Source organism: Coptis chinensis, chromosome 3, assembly GCF_015680905.1.
Source record: "Coptis chinensis isolate HL-2020 chromosome 3, ASM1568090v1, whole genome shotgun sequence".
NCBI lineage: Eukaryota > Viridiplantae > Streptophyta > Magnoliopsida > Ranunculales > Ranunculaceae > Coptis > Coptis chinensis.
Window position 1 is genome coordinate 99432046 of NC_141458.1, and position 16858 is coordinate 99448903.

General features: G+C 37.7%; 1 protein-coding gene across 1 annotated transcript; it reads right to left on the reverse strand.

The window, feature by feature from the left end:
• Positions 1-3291: 3291 nt before the first annotated feature.
• LOC147512089 (uncharacterized) lies at positions 3292-11679 on the reverse strand. Its single transcript, XM_086598642.1, has 11 exons — positions 11610-11679; positions 11280-11514; positions 11012-11203; positions 10349-10441; positions 8068-8276; positions 7509-7708; positions 6811-6906; positions 6683-6714; positions 6342-6603; positions 6177-6252; positions 3292-4972 (listed from the first exon to the last, which is right to left on the reverse strand). Exons 1-11 carry the CDS (start codon positions 11677-11679, stop codon positions 3468-3470), a joined length of 2970 nt encoding a protein of 989 aa, XP_086454768.1. The 3' UTR covers positions 3292-3467.
• Positions 11680-16858: the final 5179 nt, after the last annotated feature.

The window sequence follows — 16858 nt, forward strand, 5'->3', positions numbered from 1 at the left end:
TTTTTTTGTAAGGAAATATAACTTAAAAATGTATATATGGACAATCCAACTCGTCAAGTCAACTCCTGAGTTTTCGGTCTATTGACAAAATGAAATTTCGAATTATACTGAATTTCGAGTTTTTGAACAATGAAGAAATATATTCAATGGTTTTGGTTTTCTAATTGAAAGAGAACTAAGGATAAGATGTGGTACAATTAACAATTTAATCAACAGAGGTACGCACGAATAGAAATATAACACATGTACACAATGTTAGGACATGTCATGTGAAATCAAAGTTGTTTACTTCACACCCAACGGAGGCCCCCACGCGTCTTGAGTTCGAGTCTTGTGCCCCAGGGAACATGCGGGTTTTGTTCCCGACGGGCATGGGTGGTGGCCTCCAGGTTTGGTTCCAACCACTCACGAATACACTTCCTTGGCGGTCGGCGAAGCTACCACGGTGAAAAAATTGCCAACGGGAAAAAAAAATGGTGTTTAATTACATCAAATGTACCTATCAAAATGATGATATCTTGAACATTTTCAAAAAATGTGTTACTCCTAGAGAAAATGAGCTATTGGTAGCCATTCCCATGTACTCATGACAAAGTGTGGAATGTGCTTAAGAAGATGGAAGGTCTCAAAGCTCCCAGACCAGATGGGTTTCAACAAGTCTTTAATCACATAATTGTTGGGAAGTGGCGGGGTCTGATGTGGTAGATTGCATGTGTACATGAATTCTTTTCAAAAGGGATTCTCAACCCCCAAGTTTAGACCGTACCCATCATTCTTTGTAACTTCTCTTACAAAAAATTATTTCAAAGATCCTTGCAAATAGGTTGAAATGCCATATTCATAAGATGGGTTATTTAGGTTTTAGACCTACTATTTATGGGGTATTTAGGCTTTTGTCATAAAATTATCGATTATTAGGCTTTAGTCCTACTTCATTCCATCTGTTGATCGTTAGTCGTCTCAGATCAGTTGACAGTGCTGTTTAATCCTCTTTGATTTTCTCAAATGACCAGAATACCCTTGGAGCATGCTTGTCACGTGACTTGAAATTAGATAAAAGTATGACCAAAACCTAGTTTACCCAATTATAGGAAGGGTAAACCCTAAAAATGAGATTCAGACATGCACTAAATTCTAACATTTTCTTAACTTGTTTTTTTCACAGATTTGTCAACTTTAACTTCACTACTGAAGCAAATGGAGTTATGTTCTTAAAGTTAGGGTATTTAATGGAGAAGATGAAGTTTGGTTAAGGTTTGAGTGATGAAGTTTGGTTAGGAAAGAAGATGAAATGTTGAGTGTGTCTGAACGAAATGGGGGAAGTGAAAAGAATTTTCCCTCATTATCTCACCTAATTCATCAAGATAAAAACTATTAATGATTGAATAGTAGATGTAATTTATGTAGGAAACTTATTCTAAAATTATACTTATTGTTAAGTAAACAAGAAAATCAAATTGATACAACAAATATGTCATGAACAAACCTTTAGTTCAACAAATTAACTTAATTTACCAATGATTAAATTCGAGCCTCTAGTGATAATCACTATGTCCTTATTAAGACAAATTCGCTCCCTCTTAGTGCTCAAGGTTGATGATCGAACAATTGTCTCCCAAGATAGAATGAATTTCAATCCTATGAATGTAGCACTCCAATTCAAATGACTCAACGAACACAATATTGTGTTGCGTAGTCGAACAATTTAAAATGAAGATTTATAGAGAAAGAGTGCACAAAAAAAAAACACAATGCAATGACTTTTCCCAAAATACATTTTTTTTTAATACAAGTTAAGAAAATGTTAGAAATTAGTGTATGTCCGAATCTCATTTTTAGGATTTACCCCTCCTATAATTGGGTAAATTAGGTTTTGGTCCTACTTTTATCTAATTTCAAGTCGCGTGATAAGCATGCTCCAAGGGTATTCTAGTCATTTGAGAAAATAGAAAAGGATTAAACAGTTTGACCACGGTCAACTGAGACGACTAACGGTCAACAGATGGAAGTAGGACTAAAAGCTAATAATCGATAATTTTAGGACAAAAGCCTAAATAACCCATAAAAAGTAGGATTAAAACCTAAATAACCCTCATAAGATTGTCTCTCCTTATTTCTAAGGAACTTTTATTTAAAGAGAGAAATATTGGAGATAATATTGGGCTAGCAAGTGAGCTATTCCACAATATGAATAACATGCATGTACAAGAAGAATGATAGTTGAGTGGCTTTGAAATTAAATAAGGCTAAAGCTTATGATAAAGTGGAGTGGTCTTTGGGGTTTGGTGCCAAATGGAGGAATCTTATATATCATTGCTTATCATCTATCTCTTTCCAGGGTGTTATTGAATGGCTCTCCCTCCTTTAAACCACATTTTTCCTCAAAGAGGGCTGACAAGAAGACCCTCTCTCTTTATCTCTTTATTCTTGTATCAAAGGTCTTATCTAGGATATGATGATTATTAATAAAGTCGAACATGCACAAGTGAGGTTAGGGGTGTCAAAATGACCCTCAAGCCCTCAGTCTGCCCGCCCCGACCTGGCCCATGGGCCGAAAAAACCCTCTAAATGAGGCCCTCACACATTCGTGGCTGTCGGGCTGACCCGGTCCTCAAACCTTTGAGGGGAGAATCAATGTGAGACTTCCATGAGCTTTAATGGAGAATCAATGAAGAGCATGGCTGCTGTTACGGAACTGCTAGAATGGCTGTCTATGCATTTAATTTATAGTCGTTACATAATCACATCAAGTTTCCAGTTTGGGAGTAATATACTTGTTCGATCTGCTTGGAAGTGTTCTTGTAGGTCGTCGAGCCGTCCTACGGGAGGTCTTTTATTCAATGGAGTGAACTGTAAACATGTTAATATATAGGAGAGATATTCTATAATGTAATGAGTCTGACACGTGTATAATGTACATTGATTGTGTATATTAGTCCCTCACAACACTACTGGAGAAATACACCTTATATCATTCTCATAATCTTCCCATCCGTTATGAGTGAACAGGAGAAAGGCTTTGGATGTGGAAGACACAACATCCATTGCGAATAGGATTTGCTTAGTCACCGCAAACAATGGCTTCTAGTATGTCCTAAACACCTAATTTAATTCGTTTTCTTCATTGATTGACATCCGATCTTGGGTTATGGATTTCTAAAAAATTCCTAACAGAATTTTATCAGTACGTACTTGGGTAAAAAAGAAGTGTCATTTGTAAGTTGTGTATGGATGATGAACGTTGCAATATAATTAATAAAATGAGAAATTTTCGTTAGACAAGAATTTCAGATTAGGTTCAACTAACGCATCTACGATAACATGAGGAAAGGCCGTAACAAAGTGAAGCAGATGATACATCTTAACGAGAAAATTTCCAGCAGATATTAACGTAAGATGATAAGAACAGACCATTTCAGAAATTCCACTACAGCACTTCAACTAGACCACAACAGAACCTTCATTATCTACCTATTTGGCAAGAGAACAAAGTTTGCAAACGAATCCGTGCCATTGTTTGAAGCACCCTGTATGTTCAGAATAGAGGTAACCATATTATAGATCTGAACATTCTCAAAAGAGGGAACCTTCCGGCCCTTTGCAAACTTAGGACCGTGACCAATAAAGATAGTCCTCATAGAGAAGTAAGCATTATCATAACCATGAGCTCCCGCGCAAGTTCTCTGGCTCAAATTCCTCTGCTCCACCATAAACCCTTCATCGAGCAGTCCTATGATTGGAGATATGCGGTAATTTGCAGAATAGTGAAGTCTAGCAGGGAAGTCCTCCTTGAGAAACATTTTCAAATTCTTTCCATTTCGAACTGTGCTTGAATTTAGTCCTTCTGTCATATTCTTTACAACTAAAGCTGGAGAGACGGCAGCAGGAGGTCGAATAGCAAGCAATGGATAATAAGACTGAACCCACGACTCTGGAATTTCAATCCACGGAGCCAAATCTTCAAGATAGAGGGACTTTCCATCACATGTACCAACCATGCCATGATCACCAACCATAATGATATTAACATCATCAAACACTCCTCTCTTTTCGAGTCCTGTTATCAACTTTCCGATGATTCTATCAATATTAGCTACTGCTTCAGTGATCTCCGGATGATCGGGTCCAACACGGTGACCCTGACTATCTGGATCCTGAAAATATACAGTCATAAACGAAGGAATCTCATCACTAGGAAGATCAAAGTATCCTAACACAGTATCCACACGCTCCTCAAATGGAACCTTCTTGTTAAAAGGCTGACAATACTTTGGAGGACAGTTCCATGATCCTTTCTTTACCTCAGAACCTGGCCAGAAGTAGGTAGCAGCAATCAATCCATCCTTGACCACAGTTTGCCATAGTGGTTCGCCAAGCCACCAATGTGGTTCTTGACTACGCTTTGTGAAAGTCTCGCCACTATTCGGGTCAGTAAACCAGTTGGCAATTATGCCATGGTAAGCTGGATAAAGACCAGTGACAATGGAGTAATGGTTTGGGAATGTTAAAGTAGGGAAGACTGGGATTAAACCAGTCTCAGCTTCAGTTCCGTTTCTGATCAATCGGTGGATGTTGGGAGTGGGTGTCTTGAATTGGTACCCGAACCGAAACCCGTCTGAGGATATCAATATTACAACTGGTCGCTTAAGCTTGACAAGGGGACGAGCGACATTTTGGACAGAATAGGAACCTTTAAGGGTGTTAGCATTGGCAAAAACAATGGGTGCTGCCGCTATGGAGATACCTATCAGAATAAGTAGAAGTTTGTTGGTAACAATTGCTGCAACAATAACAAATTGTAAATAAGAAGGTTTGCTGAGGCACGGATCAAACGCTTTCTTTAAGGTTGTTTCGCGTCTGTTCCTCTTTATGCAAACAAAGCGCGTCAACCTCCAGGATACAACAGCCACATAGACTCTCCTTTGTTTACTATAGATAAACCAAAGAAGAAAAGAAGAACCACGATTCTGATCTTATGAAAGCCCTCAACTTAGTATAGAAAATAGTTTTCGCACATTTTATTAGATGTTGCTTTAGGAGTATTTATAGAAGAAAAACGTGGAGCACTTAGTAGATCTAGATAGGATACTGATCCAGTTTCCCGATAAGAATTGGATTCTACAAGTCTATCACATTTGTTTCCCAATCCATATCCAATTCTGTTTCCAAACTTATCCGGAACAGTTTAAGGAAAATGGTTTACCAAAAAGAAGATAAGGGATCATAGTGCCCAAGCCCAAGCCCAAGTTCACCTCTTGTTTTATTCAAAATAACACAACAATCCCTCACTTATTTTTGATAAAAACAAAATAGAAAATATACTTAAAGGCAATCAATATCAGTATCAACATGTTATGCATAGATGAAGGTGTCCACGACTTAAACCTTTACGTAGTGAAAATTACTCAAAGTATAAGAGCCATAAGTGACTAAGTCTTAAACTTAGGTCTTGAGTATACAATAAGTCGTAATCATGCACAACATATCTAGTGTTCTCCTTTCATGTTCTGCACATTAAAAGGCCCCATTATCTCTCTGGATTAAGTGAATGATCTAGAGAATCAGCCCTTATTCTCATAGAAAGCGGCCTCTACTGTCACATTCACTAGGTGAGTCTATCAAGAGTGCTCCTGAGCTATGCACTCCACCCATAAGGACCATAGAACTTCATTAAAAGTTTTCCCAGAAAACCTCAACCTCTATTTATTGCTGCAGGATTTCATACATTTTACTATCCAACTACGGGACAGATAAGTAACAATGCATGTCTCACAACCAACATTCTATGAGTTGTTCTTCTCTTTGAACCTAGTTCTTGGGATCTCCAGTCCCTAGGTTGGGTTACCATCATAGATGTTCATCTTTCAATTGGCTTCAGTCCCATGCTAGTAAAGCAATCCACATTGTATCTCTGGCCAGAGCTTTAGTTTGTGAATCTGCAAGGTTATCTTCAAATCTCACAAAATCAAAATAATATGGCCTCTCCCAGTAATAGCTGTAATGCTATCAACAAAGTATCATTGTAACTAATACTGTCTATCTCAGACTAGTATATGAGTAAGAAGACCTTGTATTCAACTAGCTTCTTCACTCGTACTAGCCAAAAGCAATAATCTCAGACTCCATAGCAAACTGTGCTATTATGGTTTATTTCTTGGACTTCCAAGATACAACACCTCCACCAATGCTAAACACATAGCCACTGGTGACCTCGGAGTTTTCTGAAAGGATGTTCCAATCCGAATCTATTGCCTGCTAGTATACATGCAAAATAACACCTACTACATAGGCAATGTCAGGTCTTAAACAATCTATAGTATATCTCAAACTACCAATGATACTTGCATATTCCGGCCCTTTTGATTCACAAGTTCCCCATTATTTGCAAATAATTTAACACAGGGATCAAAAGGAGTACTCACAGTCACGCAATTGAAGTAGTTATACTTCGTCAACATTTTCTCAATGTAGTGTGACTGATCCAGCCATATGCCATCAGACGATCTTGTAATTTTGATTCCTAACATTACATCAGCCTCACCTAAGTCCTTCATATCAAAGTTAGAAGACAATAGGTTCTTGGTTTCTTTCACAACATGTAAACTGGAACCAAAGATTAGTAGATCATCAACATATAAGCATATAATAACAGCATATAATAACACATATCCCATCAGAATACCTATGATAAATGCACTTGTCACTTTCATTTATCTTGAACCCACTGGTAATTATAAAGTTATCAAACTTCTCATGCCACTGTTTAGGTGCCTGTTTCAACCCATAAAGTGACTTAAGTAATCTGCATACCTTTTTACTATTACTTGGTTCTACGTAACCTGTTGGCTTATCCATATAAATCTCCTCTTCTAAATCCCCATTTAGAAAGGTTGTCTTAACATCCATCTGATGAATAACAAGATTATGAACATCATCAACAGAAAATAATACTATAATGGATGTTATCCGTGTAACAGGTGAATATGTGTCAAAGAAACCAAGTTCTCTCTCTGTCTAAAGCCCTTGATAACAAGTCTTGCTTTAAACTTATCCACTGAACCATCGATTTTTAAACTTCCTTCTTAAAATCCATTTGATTCCTATAGTTTTACAACCAATAGGCAAATCAACAAGTTTCCAAGTTTTGTTTTCCATGAGAGAATCAATCTCACTCGAATGACTTCTCTCCAAAACTCGAAATCAAAATATATGAGAACTTCTTCAATGGAGGAGGGATCTCATTCCAAAGTACAGTGACAAAGTCGGGTCACAAAACCTTAGTGACCCTAAGCTCTTTTATATCTTCTAGGTTCATCTTCTGTGTCCATGATTCTATCATGCAATCTAGATATGTTAGTGTCATAAACATCAATATTAGGGGCCTTGGAGGATACTACCCCCACTGGCACCCCCACTATTTCTAGATAAATATGAAAATCTATCTTCAAGAAACTTAATATAAGATGATCAACAAAAACATTACTCTTCATATCTAGAAAAACATAGACATTGCTCTCCATAGCATTGCCTAAAACGACACACTCATAAGCTTTGCTCTCAAGCTTTGAGATCTTGGGATCATGCTTCCTTACAAAAGCCAAACATCCCCATATTCTGAAGTAACTCAAATTAGGCTTCTTGTTCTTCAATAGCTCATAAAGTGTAATCTTTGTATTAGAATTAGCAATTCTATCCAACACATATATAGCTAATAATCAAAATAGTTTCCTCCACAAATTTGAGGGTGCTCTAGAACTAAACAACATAACAACAATTAATCCCTTTAAGTGTTCTGTTCTTACGTTTATCTACTCCATTCATTTTAGGTGAATAAGAAGTTATCATCTCATGAATAATACCATGTGATTGCAAGAAAAAGATTAAAGTTAACATAACCATATTCAGTACCTCAATTACTTTGAATTACTTTAATATTCCTATCATGCTGATTTTGAACCTCAAGTACATAAGCTTTAAAAGCATAAAAAACACCACTTTTTATCTTCAGCAATTAAACATATGTAAATTTTGAGCAACCATCAATGAACGTAATAAAATATCTTTTACCACATCTAGTTATAACACCTTCAAGCTCACAAATATCAGTGTATACCAAGTCTAGTAGATTTGTATTTCTTTCAACTGATTTGTGACGCTTCTTTGTGATTTTGGCTTTTGTGCAAGATTCACCGTGTACAAAATCATCATCATTCAAATTAGGAATTAAATCAAGTATGCTCATGTTCTTAACATATTTCCTATTAATATGACATAATCTGCAATACCAACATTAACAGAACAAGAAATCATGTAAGTAGAGGTATAATATTATTAATATCAACAACATCCAATTCAGTCCATACACCTAACAATCTCCACCTTGGACCGAAACTGGTCTAACCGAACCATCGGCTTTGTCTCACCAGTTAGGCATGACCAGGGCCAAGGCTAGGGACCATCCATGGTACCCTCACAGATGTCTCACCCAAGACTATTATTGTCCCCAACTTTAGCCATCACTTGGCCCAAACCTCAGTTGGACCTCATCTAAGGTGTGGGGTTCTATATCAATAGAAGTGTAGCTCCATTACTATTAGATGTGGGATTAACAAACTTCAATATCTCCTTACATGCATATCCCTTACCAACAAAGACACCAACCTTGGTGATCATATATGTACAAAAGAGAAATTAATCTCAAACAATTATATCTAGTCAATGACAAAACTTTCAAAGCATGTTAACCAACACCCAGTACCACAACATATTGACTAGATAAATAACTAAAACATATAGACTTAGGTTTTAAATTTCCTTAAATTAAAAACCCTAGCATGTAATTCTATGTTTTAATTCTTCTCACAATATAAAACAAAGAATTGCATAGATTTGGTAAGGAATACGATACCTATCCGATTGAAAAATCGGATTATCACGTTTTGCTATTCGACGAGAAATTAGCCCATAAATAACTGTAAAACTGAATCACCTCAGGACGAATTAGGCTTCACGCCATACATCGTTGGAAACATCTCTGAGTCAGCTTTCTAATGCAAAAAGCGGTTTGCAAATTCGACGTTTGAGCAAAACGTTATGGCTGTTTTCGTTGAGCGTGTCATAGCAGTCCGAATTTCAAAGTCGGACTCGTGAATCACAAAGGAGAGATCCATTAGAGTAATCATTCAACAGAACATATATTGACCATATGATTACAGCCCAAATATCATGAACCAAAAAATATCATGAACTTGTTCCTTTTAATAAACAGAAGATTCATCATGGTGTTTACACACTTGACAAACTAAGATGGCCAACCAACGTATATGTGTCAAAAAGATTTGCTCCAACCTCCAATAACGAGATTCACACTTAACCCGAGAGCTAGTACAATCCAATAATTGTTAACCACAAAGTGTTTCCAGCCCGTGGCCTAGTGGTGAACAACAATAAAATCCTTTAACCGAGAATCAACGCTTCTAATTCATAAGTAAAGATAACGATTGTTTTCATACCAATCTCCATGATAAGCATTAGCCGTAAACACAAAAATTATTGTCACGTTCAGCTCCATCATACCAAGTACCAACTCTTAGTATATATTAGAGCAATCTAGACAATAATACACTACGATAATGATAATACCGTAAGAATAATATAATAACGTACCTCGTAATCGTTTAACCCATAAACGAAAACCGGTAAAAAATATTAACCTTTTTTTCGTATTCATTGTTAAGCAATTTTAAAACTGTTGGTAACAATTGCCGCAACAAGAACAAACTGTAAATAAGAAGGCTGGTTGAGGCACGGATCAAACGCTTTCTTTAAGGTTGTTTCGCGTCTGTTCATCTTTATGCAGACAAAGCGCGTCAATCTCCAAGATACAACAGCCAGATAGACTCTCCTTTGTTTACTGCGATAAACCAAAGAAGAAAAGAAAAACCACAATTCTGATCTTATGAAAGCCCTCAATTTCGTATAGAAAATAGTTTTCGCACATCTTATTAGCTGCTGCTCTAGGAGTATTTATAGAGGAAAAACGTGGAGCACTTAGTAGATCCAGATAGGGTACTGATCTAGTTTCCCGATAAGAATTGGATTCTACAAGTCTATGACATTTGTTTCCCAATCCATATCCAATTCTGTTTCCAAACTTATCCGGAACAGTTTAAGAAAAATGGTTTACTAAAAAGAAGATAATGAATCATAGAGCCCAAGCCCAAGTCCAAGTTCACCTCTTGTTTTATTCAAAATAACACAACAAAGTTCAATTAGTGAAGTGAAGGAAACTACAGACTTTCTTGCCATGGGTTCTTTGATAGTTTAATTCAGGGTAAATTTAACCAACCTTTTATAGACTGCTAGCAGCTGCCTCTCCAATTGGGGGTAGATGCCAAACAATAGAACCTCATGGCCTTCGTAACACAAGTTAAAAGCTCTCCTGCAGCAATGAGAAATGAGTTAAAAAAAAGGTGTGGACATGAAAAAAAAGTAAACGTGAATGCAGACAGCGGTGGAGCACTGTAACCAACAACACCATCTTTTTCTTTCCCTTACTTTAGTTCTGTGACTTCTGTCAGCATATTTTCTTCATTTATTCTCGTTCTTCCAACTTTATATTATTCGTTTTCACATTTTTCACTTTTCTCTTTGCATATTGTATATTTGTATTGCATCATTAGAATAGGGCCATTGCTGGAAGCTTGTTAACTGCATTTATTAGGACTGTGAATCGCGAATATCCAATGACGTGGGGCAATTAACGATGTAACCAACAGAAGTACGCTGAAATAGAAATATAACACATGTACACAATATTGGGACACGTGAAATTTAATCAAGAAAATTCGACTAAGTGTTAACCATCCGATTGACTTACAGTCTAAAGTACAATGCAAATCATATAATTCCAAGAGACAAATACTAATAGACTTCTTGGATATTAGCTCTAAGACAAACAATGTGTACATAGAGAAGGCAATCTCGTGGCTGGCGCTTTTGCAATACTAACCTTTGATCAAGCTGAACAACAGTTGCTGCTTCTATTCTTTCTTTTGTATTCTCCAAATTAGGGTCATAATTTTCTGAATATACACTCGTTATGCAACTACCAAATGAGCCAACACACGGCATAAGGAATAAGTTCTCACACCAGTTTCCCATAGCTAGTTGTGGCGGTGTTAGGCCATGGCTTGAGAATCTCCTGCATATAGTAGTAATGATTGCACTGTTTGAATTGGTGAGGAAGGAGCTATGCAAGCGGTTATAATTTCCCACACCTGCGCCACAAATGCACATCTTGCAAAAAGGTAGATTGTTCTACCTCCTGTCCACAGTCCACACAACACGAATCTGTTCGGGATGCTCCATCCCCTAATCTGCCAGCTATGGACGTATCAATTCTCACCAAGAACGTACCCAATAGGGAAAAAAAATATAGCCTTATTGGTGCCTTCCCTACAGTCTTGTATGGTAATGTGATGCGTGTAGCATTAACCATTAGAATATCCTCCACTATTATTTGATAAAAAGACATCACAGAAGAGAAACCCTTCCTATTCCACTTCCATTACCGTCGTCTTCACTATTCCCTCTTTGTCATATGGTACCTGCTCTCCGACCAAATTCTTCCACCTCCCAATATTGGCAGTCACAAGTGAAGATTCCCCGCAGCTCCATTTCCCCAAGACAAAGTAAGTAACTGACCATGCCATTACACCAATTCTCTTCCAACACTAGTTTACACAATATGTGCAATCACCTACCTTAATTCAGTTGAAACCAGATGATAAACACCATTAAGAACTTGGTTCAAGTATTGTTTCCCTTAAAAAGGTTTGAAAAATCAGAGTGTCATAGTCATATGGAAAAGAATCAAGTGCTTAGATAATCAACTAAAGTTTAATGGAAATTCGTGGATCTTTCATTGACTTTAAATAATGCTTTCAAGAATATATCAGACTCACAGCCATCCTTAATCCTTATGCCCAACAACAAAATCTTCAGGTGTTACTTTACTTTGGTACAACTTCAAAAGTTCCGGCACCTCATTTTTGATATATATAGTAAGACCAAGCCTAGTGTCTCACCTTCAAATCATGGCACGCTGGCTGCTGAGATTCTCTCTCCATAATCTTGTAGTTATCCTGGTATGATAGGATGTATTTCATATCTGATATCTCTATGGTGTAGGGAACTGTTGAGTTTATGATAAAGATGGATCTCATAGTCCTATTGTGGAGGAAACTGTTGTAATCCTTATTATAAATAGAGGACATGACCACCTTGGTCTAGTGTGTTTTCCAATCCATTAAACTATCTCAATAAACAATCTTTCATGGTATCGGAGCCTTAGTCCAGCGACAAGAATTTTTTTTTTCTCTTTAACATCAATCACAATTACAATGGACGCAGGAAACACCTCTTCAACTGGTGTCGTCGTACCCAACCATTCTGGGTTCATGTCAATCAAATTGGACAGGACCACCTATTCTCTTTGGCTTGCTCAGATTGTTCCCGTTTTGAAGAGCAAGACTCTAATGGGTTTTGTAGATGGTACAAAACCATCTCCATCTGAATTCAAATGGGATGCTACGGGCGCAGTGACAACTGAAGTCGATCTCGAGTATGCTGCTTGGACTCAACGGGATCAAATGATCATGAGTTAGATCAACAGCTCTCTCACTCCATCAGTGTTATCAACGGTGGCTTGCTGTACATCCTCACGTGACACGTGGTTGTCACTAGAAAAGAGGTATGCTTCTCACTCACAAAATCGCATTCTCCAACTGAGGAATGATTTGTTTACAACAAAAAGGAAGGCCTTTCAATTTTTGATTTTGTGGACAAAATTAATCGCCTTTGCTTCGATAATCTTGCCTTAGCTGGCAAACCTATTGAAGATGATGATCTTGTTACTATTATTATAAACAATGTTGGTTCCACGTATGAAGCTACAGTAAGTTTTGCTCAAGCCCGTGACACTCCTATATCCTATGATGATCTTGTGGCATTGCTTCTTAATGCCGAAATGAGACTTAAGGCACATAACACACCTTCACTTGAAACCAATCCGACTGCAATGTATGCTCCTAAATCTCATCAAAACAATACTCGTGGTCGTGGTTCGCCAAATATCTGAGGATCTCACATGAGAGGCACAGGTCGTGGTCGTGGATTTTATTCAAGATCATAAACTATGTACCTCAGGCTAACAATTCTGATCATCTTGTTTGTCAAATATGCAATCGACCAAGACACTCTGCTATAGATTGCTATGAGCACATGAACAAAGCCTATGAAGGTCGGGTTCCCACTCAGAAGCTCACTGCTATGGCAGCTACTGCATCATTCAACAACAATCCAACCACTTGGACTATTGATACTGGTGCATCAAATCATATCACTTCCGATCTGGCTAATCTTGCAATTCATGATGACTATCATGGCAAGGATCAAGTTGCTGTGGGTAACGGTGCAGGTTTGGCTATAAACTAATATATCACATGCTATGTCATCCTATAAAATGAACAATATTTTACATTGCCCTTCTGTTGCTGCTAACCTCCTTTTAGTACATCAATTTACTCGTGACAATAATTGTTTCTTTGTTTTCTTCCCTGATTGTTTCTATGTGAAGGACCTAAAGACGGGGAGGACACTTTTCCGCGGATAGAATGAAAATGGTCTCTACCCTTTTCACATTCATAATCAGATTTTGAGCAAGTCAGGTCATCCTTTTGCGTTTGTTGGTGTCCGTGTTGGTGCTCAAGTTTGGCATTCTCATCTAGGCCATCCTGCATCAAACACCTTATCTAGACTTATGTCAAATAAATGTCTTCCTTTGAAAGGATCAACTTCAATATCTTTTTGTCATTCATGTCCATTAGGCAAAAGTACTAAATTGTCGTTTAGTTTGTCGAATTCAAAAACAAAACTTCCTTTAGAGTTGGTGCATTCAGATGTTTGGTGTTCTCCTACTATGTCTTTTAAATGGTCGAAGTATTAATTTTTATTTGTCGATGATTTTTCTAGATACTCATGGATTTTTCCTATGCAATTTAAACATGAAGTCTTTGATATTTTTGTCCGATTTAAATTGCATGTTGAAAATTTATTCTCGACCAAAATCAAAGCTTTTCAATCAGACGGGGGAGGTGAATACACTAAACGTGTTTTTCAAAACTTCTTATCAAATCATGGAATTAGTTTTCGTTCCTCTTGTTCTGACCATCCTGAACAAAATGGATTGGCTGAAAGGAAACATCGACATATTGTTGAAACAGGTCTCACTCTCTTGGCACATGCTCATATGCCAAGCACATATTGGGTTGATGCTTTCAATACTGCATTATACTTAATTAACCGGCTTCCTACTCGAGTGTTGAATAATATCACTCCCTACGAAAAACTCTTTCAGAAAACTGCTGTGTATGCCTGTCTTCGAGTCTTTGGATGTGCCTGTTTTCCTTATTTGAGGCCATACAACTCTAATAAGTTACAATTTCGCTCCAAACAATGTGTTTTTGTGGGTTATTCCCTTAACCATCAAGGGTATCATTGTCTCGATCCAACTACAAATCGTGTGTATTTATCATATCATGTTGTGTTTGACGAAATTTGTTTTCCTTTTAAAGAGATCATTAACATGAAATCTGTGGCGGAAATCTCCCCAGACTCGTTTGTACCAATGATACAAATGGTTTCATTGCCTACCAATCATATGCTGACTTCCAACTCCCGTATAGAACCTAATGTCACTTCAATATCTACTCCACAAAATTCTACCTCATCTTCTTTCACTAGCATTGCCGCCCACATGCTAAAATGAAATAACTCCACCCTCCAGTAGCACCTCTGACCAATTGCCCATGGAGTCTGTCCCTTCACCCTCCACTACTATTTCACCTTCTACTACTAATCAAACCATTATATCCCAAGACCATGTCCCACAATATAACCCAGAATCTTTACCTCATTCAATGGTTACTAGGAGACAGAATGGAATTTCCAAACCAAATCCCAGATATGACAATGGAATTTCCAAACCCAAATTCAAGCCAAATCGCAAATATGCCATGCATGTGATGTATGATTCTAATGTTCAACCAACTTGTTCTAGCCAGGTAGTTAAACATGCAGAGTGGAGACATGCTATGGGAGCTGAATTCAATGCATTGCAACAAAATGGAACTTGGTCCCTAGTACTTGCTAGTTCGGATATGAACATTTTGCCAAATATGTGGTTGTTTAAGATAAAAAGGAGGTCAAATGGTGATATTGAACGCTACAAGGCTCGGCTAGTAGCAAATGGTTTTCATCAATAGGAAGGCTTTGATTATACAGAGACCTTTAGTCCATTTGTAAAACACTCGACAATTCACATTGTCATTGCTCTATCCGTTCATTTCAAATGGCCCATCCGGCAATTGGATGTTCAGAATGCATTTCTTCATGGAGAATTATCTGAGGATGTTTACATGCGTCAACCGCCTGGTTTTACTAATCCAAATTATCCTCATTATGTGTGCAAGCTTCATAAGTCGCTCTATGGCTTGAAACAAGCCCCTCGCGCTTGGTTTAAGAAATTTTCAGACTATTTAGAAGAACTTGGTTTTCAAGATTCTAAAGCGGATTATTCCTTGTTCACTTTTCATAAACGTGATTTGATCATATTTCTTCTCATCTATGTTGATGATATTTTGATCACTGGAAATAGTCAGACTAATATTTCCCGGCTTATTACAAGCTTAGGTCGACTATTTTCTATGAAGGACTTGGGTTCTCTTAATTTCTTTCTTGGAATTGAGGATGTACAAGATGTTAATGGTTTATATTTGACTCAATCCATGTATATTATGGACTTGCTTTGCCGTACAAAGTTCCAGGATGTGAAGCCAATTTCTTCTCCTTGTCAAACTGGCAAGAAATTAAGTCTGTATGATGGTGAATTTCTATCTGATCCGAGTGAGTATCGCAGTGTGGTAGGAGCTCTTCAATATCTGACAATCACTCGTCCGGACATTTCTTTTGCAGCCAACCAAGTATGTCAATTGATGCACCAACGCACCACCACTCATTGGACTGCAGTCAAACGCATTTTGAAGTATCTGAAACATACTCCTGATCAAGGTCTGTTTTATCGATCCGGCTTACTTAGCCTAGAACCATATTCAGATGCTGATTATGCAAGGAATCCAGATGATCGTCATTCTACAGGAGGTTATTGCATTTACCTTGGGTATAATCCCATATCATAGAGTGCTAAGAAGCAACGTACCGTTTCTCGCTCCAGCACTGAAGCTGAATATCGTCAATTAGCATACACTGCGGCTGAAATTTAATGGCTTCGGTCCATATTCAAGGATTTGGGTGTTTGTCTTTCAACGCCCATTATTTGGTGACAATATCAGCTCGATTGAACCTGGTGTTTCACGCTCGTACCAAACATTTGGAAGTGGACTATCACTATGTTCGTGAGAAAGTGGTTCGCAAAGAGCTTGACGTTCGTTATCTTTGCACTGAAGATCAGGTCGCAGATGTGTTTACCAAAGGCTTATCCTCTGCTCGTTTCAAGAAACTGGCAAACAAGCTTATGGTGCAATCTTGCCCTATTAGCTTGCAGGGGTGTGATAGTAAAGACCAAGCCTAGTGTCTCACCTTCAAATCATGGCACGCTGGCTGCTGAGATTCTCCCTCCATAATCTTGTAGTTGTCCTAGTATGATAGGATGTATTTCATATCTGATATGTCTATGGTGTAGGGAATCGTTGAGTTTATGATAAAGATGGATCTCATAGTCCTATTGTGGAGGAAACTGTTGTAATCCTTATTATAAATAGAGGACACGACCACCTTG

What these genes read in the sequence shown, in the direction of transcription:
- LOC147512089 (XM_086598642.1), bottom strand. Translation starts at nt 11,679, where the DNA reads ATGGAGCTGCGGGGAATCTTCACTTGTGACTGCCAATATTGGGAGGTG. An exon ending in GTTGTTCAGCTTGATCAAAG is followed by an intron (nt 10,442 to 11,011) that starts GTTAGTATTGCA and finishes TCATTGCTGCAG; the next exon opens with GAGAGCTTTTAACTTGTGTT. An exon ending in TGTGTTTAGCATTGGTGGAG is followed by an intron (nt 4,973 to 6,176) that starts GTGTTGTATCTT and finishes GGCTTTCATAAG; the next exon opens with ATCAGAATCGTGGTTCTTCT.